The following is a 10,182-nucleotide window of genomic DNA, read 5'->3' as shown; positions in this document are numbered from 1 at the left end:
TGAGACTTTTAGTTTTACGAACTAAATATTTATAGTGCAACAAATAAATGAATGGTTCGGTGTTTTCTTTAATAATCGGTCTATGATGTTTGGATAACCGTGAACATGTTGATTTTTTGACTAACCAAATAAAATAATATATTTATTTTGTTTTATAGACTTTTAACCTACGTTTTTACCATCGATAATTGTTCGATTACTAGAAGAATTTGATCACTGAACTTGTAGAAGGTAAATTATATGAAAAATACATCATTGGTGGTTTATGTATTTATCTTTGAAATGGTACAAATTTGTGAAACATCTAAAAATCTTATTATTGTATAATCACAACTTTGAACAACAAAAACGCATCCAATCACAATCTAATGAATAAAAAATTACTTTAATTGGTTATGCAACAATTTCAAAACACCTGTCCTAAACCGTGTTATAGAATAAACGAAATATAAAAAAGAAGTCATAACAAGTAGTCATTAGTATCTAAACAAACATATTCAATAGGGTCCATGCTGGCGTCATAGTGCAACATAGAAAATATAAGAAAACATATTCAAAATATAAGAGAAAGCATGATAAGAGCTAAGTGTCAAAAAAAAAAGTCAACGCCCAGTCATTGGCTTCATAATGCAATGTACTCTGGGTAAAGGAACCTCCTAACATGCTTCCCTCTTTTCCTTTGGTTGCTAGCTGAAAAGAAGTAATTTTAAAAGCTTATCAGAATCTAAAAAAGTATATTCAAAAAAGTTAATTCTACCTTCATGAAGCAATGTAGGAAATATAAGAGAACACATTCATAACACAAGAGAAATCAGCATAACAACTAAATGCCTAAAAAGGTCAGACATTCAGCTGTCGGCTTCATAAGGCAATGTAGTCTAGATTGAGGAGCCTCCTACTTTGCTAGCTACAGATAAACAGATGAATGATCATTCATGATAATAGAATTGCAGTTCCAATTCCAAAAACATTATGTGACTAAAAAAATGTGATCAAAGCAGGTAAAAGTCCAGGGCCTGATGGTATCCTATAAAGCCAAGAGACCTTGTAGGCTTGGCTAAAGGGCTGGTTTTCTTTTTTCTCAACATGAAGTCCTCCTATAAGGGCAAAGTGGGTGATGTCTGCCTGGATTGGGTGTTGTATACACCAAGTATGTTTTTTTTTTTGACAGAAGGAATACAAGCAAATGACCACTTTACCCCATTGTTTACTTGATACATCCTTTTCAGTCAAGACCAAGTACTAACAAACTAAAAACAATCGAGTTAGAAAATCTAGTTATAATGTGTTAACCAATTTAGTTTTCGTGTGTCTCTTCACGTTTCCGCTTTTTCTTGTACTCCTTCATAGTCCCCCCAGCAGCGCCTTGAACGACTCTCTCCAGCTCGGCACCAGCAAAATCATACTCTCTCGCTAATTTGCGAAGACCTTCATCACCACCAATGCTGTCGAGTGTATGACCATGTGTTAGCTTCTTTAGAATCTTAAATCGGTCGTTTTCATCAGGGGTGTCTATATCAAACCCTTCCTGCAACCTTCCAGCCCGTTGCAAGTCTGGGTCAAGTATACAATACGAAGTTTGCATACCCACAATCACTAAAACATAACCAGAGGGTTTTAGGGCTTCATGTGGTTTTACATATCCTTTGTATAGATCCAAACATGTGATTAGCTGTGCGACAAAGCAGCGCTCACGAATGCCTTTCTTTGAACCGATCACATTGATGTCATCGATGTATAGTACAGATGGCGTTTTTGCATGAGCTTTTGAAAACACTTCCCGAATGTTCTTTGCTGTTTCACCTGAAATGAAGTTCAATTTATAATCAAACTTATGGGTTGGTTATTCTTGATTTATTATAAACAAAGAGTAAAAAAGTTTGCGTCAGCGAATCAACGCTACCTGGTATCTCAGAGAGCAATGAATAGGCTGAAACCTCATGAAACGAGTATCCAGCCTCATTGGCAATAGCTTTCGCGAGTGTCCTTCTGCCAGACCCAAATTGACCATGTATCAGAATGCCAGATGTCGGCCAAGCTCCATTTGCAGGATGATCAGCTAACTTAGCTTTCTTCACAGGTATCATGAGATCCTACAGGCGGGCCAACACATCATCAATCCCAATAAGGTCCTTGAAACGAGACCCGTTCATCTCTCCTGCTTCAACCATAGGTAATGTGTGTGGTTCTGCAATAGAACAAATGGTCAAGAAACATAAATCCAAGACGTTGCTGTGAAGTACTAGATGATCAAGAGAGGAAATTAGTGGTTCTAGATGACATGAAACAAAGGACAGATCTGATAAATCCTAAAAATCAATTGTAACAACATACATATAATCTTGAACCTAAAGCTTATCAGTTACCACTAGCAGTCTAGCATGGGGTCTACATGCTTAAGTGGAGTTCAATTTGAAGTTTGGAAAAACCAACAATGCAAAACCCTAAAACATCGAAAGGAAGATTTTCATTCCAAAAGCTACCTCTATAGTAAAGGCATAAATTTTAGAGATGAATTCAGAATATGGGCAATGGCAAGTTAAACAAAACTATTGATCGACAACCAACAAACGTATAGGGCGCAAATCAAACAACAAATCCTCCACATACATGTCATGATCAATGAAAACGAAACGAAAAAAAAAAAAAAAAACAATACGCAATATTAAGCGATTTATGCGAAATCCAACCAACATTTCGATCATGATCAAAACATGTCTCGATAATCAAACAATCCGTATACACAAGATCATACAAAGGAGATTTAAGTTTTGACATAGCATGCACGATTTTAGTCGAAGAAGACTGACCGTTGAGGCGGAGCGATCGATAAAAGAGAAAAAACAGCCGCGCTTTGAGGAATCTCCAAAAATAAATGATTCTAGGGTTTAAGTCTATATATATATACATAGATGATGGGCTTACAGTTTTCGGGCTGCGCTTAAATCCTACTGGTCCAAAGGGCTTATTTCATAGGTCCGTTTATATTTACTTGGTTGTTGGCTCCGATAGATCTCAGCCCACCGACCTTGATTTTTTCATTCGATCTCACCCGTCCGTTTACATTGACATTGCTCCTTAAAACCGTTTGATTATTTAATTTTAGCAAAATTTTACACATGGTCATTTTGTTTTTTTATCTTTTTCTTTTGGAGCAAATTCTTGCACAAATAGGTGGATCGAAGGTCCCTTTTTTTTCTAATTAAGTTTAACTTAATTTTTTATAGAAGATTTTTAATGAACCATATAGTTTTCTATTCTAAACTCGCAACTGCCTCCACACCATCAATTTTTATAAGTAAAACTATTATTTTCTTGTTAAATAAAACTGAAAAGTCTCTCTCTCTCTCTCTCTCTCTCTCTCTCTCTCTCTCTCTCCACAAATATTCACCATCACCACCTTCACTGTAACCACTTCATTCCCTCACTGATATCAATAATCACCATTGTCGTCTATTTCTATCACCTTCCCTCTCTATCGTTTTCTATGAAAACCCCTAGATCTTATGGGGGGTTTTAGGTTACAAAACATTATACTTACGGAATTCCACTTAACACTTAGGAGTACATGTGACTTAAAAGAATATTTATTGTTTTTCATTATTAATAGCAACATACTTAGATGAAACAAAATTAGAACCCTATGATTATTGAAAATCACAAGTAGAAGACATACATTTGCTTAATTTGAATTAAGCTATCAAATGCTTTGAAGATCTCCTTGGAAAACAAGTTCCAATTATCACACCCTTGGACGGAGGTGGAAACACTCGGGGTTGCGATGTCGAGATGTTGGACCACATGTATTTAACATACATAGAACAAAATGAAACAATATTAATCATAAGTAACGTTTCTATTGAATAGATGACTTATTACAGGTACATGTGTTGATTTAGACCCTAATTATGATAATTAATCCTTGCAAAGGACCTTAAATTAACTTTCCTCATTTTTGCTGTAAAATCTTCTCTTTCCATTAGGTTCCTGGGAATACATGTGATTTTGAGAGGGTCAACATAATGATAGTGAGTCCACCCTAAAATAGGGTGCAAACCCTAAAATTTAGGGTTTCTCTTCCCAGAACCGACTCGTCGAGTCCAGCCGCTGACTCGGCGAGTCGGGTCACTTATCACGTGATCTTCACATGACTCCACTCGACGAGTTACAGCCCCAACTCGCCGAGTCCATCCTCCCATTTACACTTTACACTCCCGAACTCTTGCTTCTGAACTTGGGATGTTACAATTCTCCCCCACTTAAATTAGGCTTTGTCCTCGAAGCCTGCTATAGTACACAATTCTAGATAATACTCCCACAATGCAGCCTCTGATCCCAAATCGACCCAGGTTCCCCCAACAATACTATCGAATCCCATTAAAATCAATTTATTCCTTTGCATGGCCCTGACAATGACTTCAAGCCAGCTACCGGCTTCTTTTCCCCGATGACAACACTCATCAACTAAGCACCACCGGATGATACTACCATATTCTCGTCTTACACATTCATTCGCCGCTTGCGAAAACTGGATACCCTTATAAACCATCGGGTCCTGACCCAGCACTAATCTGTTATCCCTTGCCCAACTGGCGCTACTTCTACCAAATTGCATTGATGGGAACTCATCCTATTTCCTTCCTAAACCTAATCCCTTTCTGTGCTGACATGATAACGCAATCCTCCAGCTTCCGAGCAACTCCCATGAACACCTATCTATAACGCACATACACATCGTATCTGGCCCAAACAACCTCCGGTTGGAAAACCAGGCACGCCTATGATGGGTCCAGCCATCCCTAAGATGGAATACCGCAACATACATAACCCATGACTACAACCATACTTGGAACCCAAGGATCTATCCTTGCATCTCTTTCGAACTCCTCTGATTCGATATCACCGATAATCATTCCACCACCTCAATATACACCCAACCCGGATGTGCTTCCACACAACTGGTACAATCCCAATGCTCACTATCCATAACCGAACTACTTTCGATCATCCATTCACACTACTGCTTTCACTTCAGTTGACCAACACTCCTTCCCGGAGATACACACATTTCCCTTCCATTATTCAAGGAAGTCTACTCGACGACCTTTACCACATCAACAAGTGTCATGGTGCTAAAACTCCACTCTACACTATGCATTGTAGAGCAACTGATACTCCATAACTCCCATATACACATAATCTGGTCACATAACTAACAAATCCATACACAACCTTCATCTAACTCCATTATCATGGTCAATACTTGGGGCCAGACCTACTGGTTGTTATTGCATAGCGACGTACTCAATCAATCTCCGCATACCAGTCTACTAACACATACAAAGTCTTCAGCATGACTGGACCGCCTTACCAGGCCTTCAGCCTATCTGGACCACTCTCAGAACCTTCAGCATGTATGGACCGCCCTCTTGGGCCTTTAGCCTGTCTGGTCCGTTCTTCAAGCCTTCGGCCTGACTGGTATGCCCACCGGCCTTCAGTCTAGCCGGACCGCTCAAAACTGTTGCATATCATCCTAAACCATTCTTCCTGGGAATCTCTCCCATGTACACTGTTCTAGCCCTCTTGGGATTCCGAACTCCCGATCCATTCCATGAATTTAACCCTGGCCTAACCCCAGACCTTCTATCGGTCAAACACCTTATCCGAAACCATGGCTTGTTCCCTGCCCCACGTGTCTATCACCTGCTCCAACCAGTCCACACTTTCGGCTCGAAACACTGTCGAAACCGAACAACTAACCAACCGTGGATGCTTGCTGATTTACCTGAGAATTTTTCCAATTTTCCCCACTTAGTGCACCGACTACTAACTCCCGATGGCAAAACCGACATAGCCCAATCGACCCTACTCGAAATTATCCCCCTTATCCATGAACTGATTTCCTCTGGAGTGAGCAACCTTCGCAGAACAACTCTCCCGTCATCATACATCCCGAACTCCAAGGAAGTTCGAATCTCAGCTGAACATTTCTCACATCGCAGATGATATTCCTAGCAAAAAGATCATATATCCTATCTTCCGATCATCAATCCTCCTGGATGCTAATCGACTACAACTCCTAACTACTAAGATCCTCAATCATACCATGAATCATGCGGAAAAGACAGACAGTTTTACAATACCACACAAAAAAACAAGATAACAAGATGGAAACATACCCACAGCCGCATCTGGCTCTGCCCTGACCTCCTCTACTGTAAGCTGGAAGGCGCATCCCTGAGCCCTCAGAGGCTCCGTTCCACCCTGAACCCCTCCCGAAATCCTCCGATTAGCCGGTGCTGGAGCCCGCACCGGTCTTACAACAAGCTGAGGACAGTTGGCCCTCATGTAACCAACCTAATGGCAGTGGTAACAAATCCTCATATCCTGAATTGGGACCATCTGACGGCAATCCCCCGCATAATGCCCCCCTCTCCCGCACTTGCGGCACGCACCACCGGACCTACAATGTAACGACCCAAATTTCACGTCCAAAAATTTCATTTTTAATTAATTGAATTGTAAAACATTTGTAATAAAACACCATCTGATCATATCATATCATAAAAATATATCACGTGTCTGAAAAACTGAATCGTGAAAACGATAATAATGTCAGAGTACAAATCCCAGAATAACTCATAGTGCGGAAAACAATGAGTGTGTGTATGATGTGCCGCTACCGCGTCAGCTCCTTCCCCTTCGTTGAAGAGGTACCTGAAACAAAAATTGTAAAACGTAAGCACGAAGCTTAGTGAGTTCCCCATCGTCCACATACCATACATACATCCAGGCATTTCTAGGGTGCCCGACCTACCCGGTACGGCCATTCTGGGGTGCCGACATACCCATGCGGCCATTCTTGGGTGCCGTCCTACCCATGTCAAGCCATTCTGGGGTGCTGACCTACCCGTGTCAATCCATTCCGAGGTGCTAACCTACCCGTGTAAAGCCATTCTGGGGTGCTGACTACCCTTCGGTCCTAACAACCGAACCTCGGGGACTATTTCACCCCCTACTACTACTATATCATATATCATGGCATAATCTACTGTCAGACATATCTAGGGTGTCCGACCTACCCTTCGGTCCTAACAAACGAATATCAGGGACTATTCCCCCTCCTCCTACCTCTATCTCATATAACATATCATGCTAGCAGCTAAACACATCAAAACATACTGTTAGGCATATCTGGGGTGCCTAACCTACCCTTTGGTCCTAACAACCGAACTCTATCACCATCGCATATCATATCTCGCTAGCATATAACATATCAGGTAGTAGCAAACACAAATGAATATCACAAAGACAAACATACATCATACGATCCCTACTGGTGGGCCGACATTGTGGCAGTAGACCCACCGCTACTGGAAGGTAACTCACCTTGTAGTAGTTGTTGATCTGTGCTGGAACTCTCTGTCTGCTGCTACTGCTCCGGAAATCCTCCGGCTATAATTCCCACAAAACACACTATCAGAGTCTGATATCTACTCTTGGGTAAAATGACAATTTTACCCCTGATCAAGTCAAGTTAAAGTCAAAGTCAAAGTCAACTTCCAGTTGACCTGACTCGTCGAGTTGGGCCGCCAACTCCTCGAGTCCCTATCCATACGATTGTCCTCATTCTCGTCCCTACTCGTCGAGTTAGGCATTGAATCGACAAGTTCTCCTCCTATACAGATATCCAATGGACCTTCATCCGACTCGCCGAGTTGTATGAACTGTTGGATAAGGTGTCTAAGTCCATTACTTATTTGGTATATACTTGACCCGACCCGGCATGGTCCATTTGGGTTGCACTTCACCCGAACTATTTATGGATAATTTTATGAGAAATGTTTACTTACGATTTATTAATATATTATAAGTTATAATATATTAATATAAAGTCATGTTATTTAATTAGTTTTAATCTTAAATTAATTATGAATTAATTTAGTGATTAAAAGGAAGACTAATTAAATCATGGGCTATTGTATTTATATAGTGTGGGCTAATACTCATTTGTTAATGGGCTAAGCTTATATGGAAGTCCATGGATGATCCATGAAGCTTTTAACCCATGGATCCTTGGAAAGGAGAAGACATGGGTTATTAAGGTTTCACCCTAACCATGCACACTATATAAAGAGGCTTATGTTGCATGAAAGAGGCACTAGTGTGTGAAAAGAAAAGGTGGCCGATTTCTAGAGTAAGAATACACTCTCTCATAGTTTTTCCAAGTTTGTGGTGATTTGTGATTTCCATTTGAGGCATTCACATTATTGGTGCTTAGCTCTCAAACTCCAAGGAATCTACAATCAACAAAAGGTTAGTAATTCATCTAGTTCTTTTATGTTAAAAGTTCCCCATGCTATGCTAGATAAGATATGAACCTTGGAAAAATTATTATTTTGCATGTATTAGACAAACATAGATCCAAGGTTTATTAGGGTTGCATGTACACTTAGGAAGTGTTAGAATGCTCAAAACTCATCAGTGGTATCAGAGCCTAGGCTTGCTTGTTAATACTTGGTGCAAAATGTGTTAAAAATCGAAATTGTTTGCTATCTGACGAAGGGACTTGTCGAGTCCAATGGGGGGACTCAACGAGTCCAAGTGTATCTTCAACCAACTCGGCGAGTCAGTTCATGCACTCGGCGAGTTGGGCATGCAGAGTGCAGTTTTTTCGATTCTGGCTGCTGGAAATGGACTAGAAACATTACCCTAAATTGTTTTGATGTTTTAAAACTTATTTTAGATGGTGTAATGTTTGTGCTAATCCATTTACAATGGCTTATATCAAAATTCCATGATTTTATGTGTTCATATATTTCTTGAAATTTTGATGTTCATGTTCATCTTCATGTTCTTATGAATTTAGAAGATGATAGGAATTATTTGCTGAATTGTTTAGAATTAATTCTTAATCATTTATGTGTTTTAATGGAGTCCATAATTTGTCCTCAAGTTATGGAAATCCAAAGGTCACTTTTCTTAAACACATATTAAAAACACATAAGTTATATAAAAATGAAGAGTCTTCATTTTTATGAACCTTTAATTCATAAGTTATGAAATGAAAAGTTTTGAAGAGTCTCAAAACTTGCCCTCAAGTTTTGGAATTTGGAAAAGTTTCACACACATTAATAAACTTTAATTCCAATCCTTGGAATTTTAATTGTTAAAATTCAACACTTATACTATTTATAACATTAATGGTTAATTATTATATATATATATATATATATATATATATATATATATATATATATATATATATATATATATATATATATATATATATATATATATATAAGAATAAGTCATTTTACCGTTACTAGGCCTCATTCACGAAGCCGGTCTATAAGGGGGGTATAAGGTTGTTGCCTATAAAATGGCGACTTAATGGGTGTCCACTCTCACCCACCGCTTCCTTGATCGGTGGAGGGTCGTTAGCCGAACGGGTAGGACAATGACTTTAAATTCTCATTAAAAGTATAATGATTATTATAAAGTAACTAAACCTTTTTGAAACATCCCAAAATTACAGTCTGAAAATTTCATTTTAAATTAGTAATAAAACCATATTCATCAATCATCATATAAGAATCATAGAGAATGTATCTCATAATATCTCAACAACTGTCAAATATATCATAGTATAAACATCCCAGGCTGAACAAATGGTGTATGCACTGCAATCTTCCCGAGCTCCTCTTTTGAAAACTGAGTACCTGAAACCAAAACTGAAAACCGTAAGCACGAAGCTTAGTGAGCTCCCCCAAACTACCACATACCATACAATAACATATAAAGCATCCACTGGGCCTTGCCCACTGCATCAGACCGAAGTCCGGAAACTAACCAGGGCCTTGCCCTCTGCATCAGACCGAAGTCCGGAAACTGCATCGGACCGGAGTCCGAAACTAACCAGGGCCTTGCCCTCTGCATCGGACCGAAATCCGGAACTAACTGCATCGGACCGAAGTCCGGAACTAACTGCATCGGACCGAAGTCCGGAACTGATTGGGACCTAGTCCCCTGCATCGGACCGAAGTCCGGAACTGACTGAACATAACATAACATAAACATATCAACTAGCATGAATACATATACTGCATATTGCATCGGAACAGAGTCCGGAACACATAACACAAACATGCTTGAATCACAAAGACATCAAGCACTCTAACT

General features: G+C 39.5%; 1 protein-coding gene across 3 annotated transcripts; it reads right to left on the bottom strand.

Moving 5' to 3' along the window:
- Positions 1-404: 404 nt before the first annotated feature.
- On the bottom strand, positions 405-2,876 carry LOC145043335 (cell division control protein 48 homolog C-like). Of its 3 annotated transcripts, XR_013680954.1 has the most exons (5): positions 2,811-2,876; positions 1,904-2,188; positions 1,294-1,803; positions 758-907; positions 405-690 (listed from the first exon to the last, which is right to left on the bottom strand). XR_013680954.1 is itself a non-coding variant. In XM_078991965.1 (4 exons), the coding sequence occupies exons 2-3, from the start codon at positions 2,085-2,087 to the stop codon at positions 1,298-1,300; spliced, it is 690 nt and encodes a 229-aa protein (XP_078848091.1). In that variant the 5' UTR covers positions 2,088-2,188; positions 2,811-2,876; the 3' UTR covers positions 405-690; positions 1,294-1,297. The 3 variants fall into 3 exon arrangements, 1 of the variants encoding a protein (XP_078848091.1); XR_013680953.1 differs by having other exon boundaries at positions 758-1,803; XM_078991965.1 differs by lacking the exon at positions 758-907.
- Between the last annotated feature and the right edge of the window lie 7,306 nt (positions 2,877-10,182).

Source organism: Lactuca saligna, chromosome 4, assembly GCF_052625555.1.
Source record: "Lactuca saligna cultivar CGN05327 chromosome 4, ASM5262555v1, whole genome shotgun sequence".
In the NCBI taxonomy this organism is placed as follows: Eukaryota; Viridiplantae; Streptophyta; class Magnoliopsida; order Asterales; family Asteraceae; genus Lactuca; species Lactuca saligna.
The sequence above is the reverse complement of the archived record's forward strand: the minus strand, read 5'-3'. Positions and strand labels throughout refer to the sequence as shown.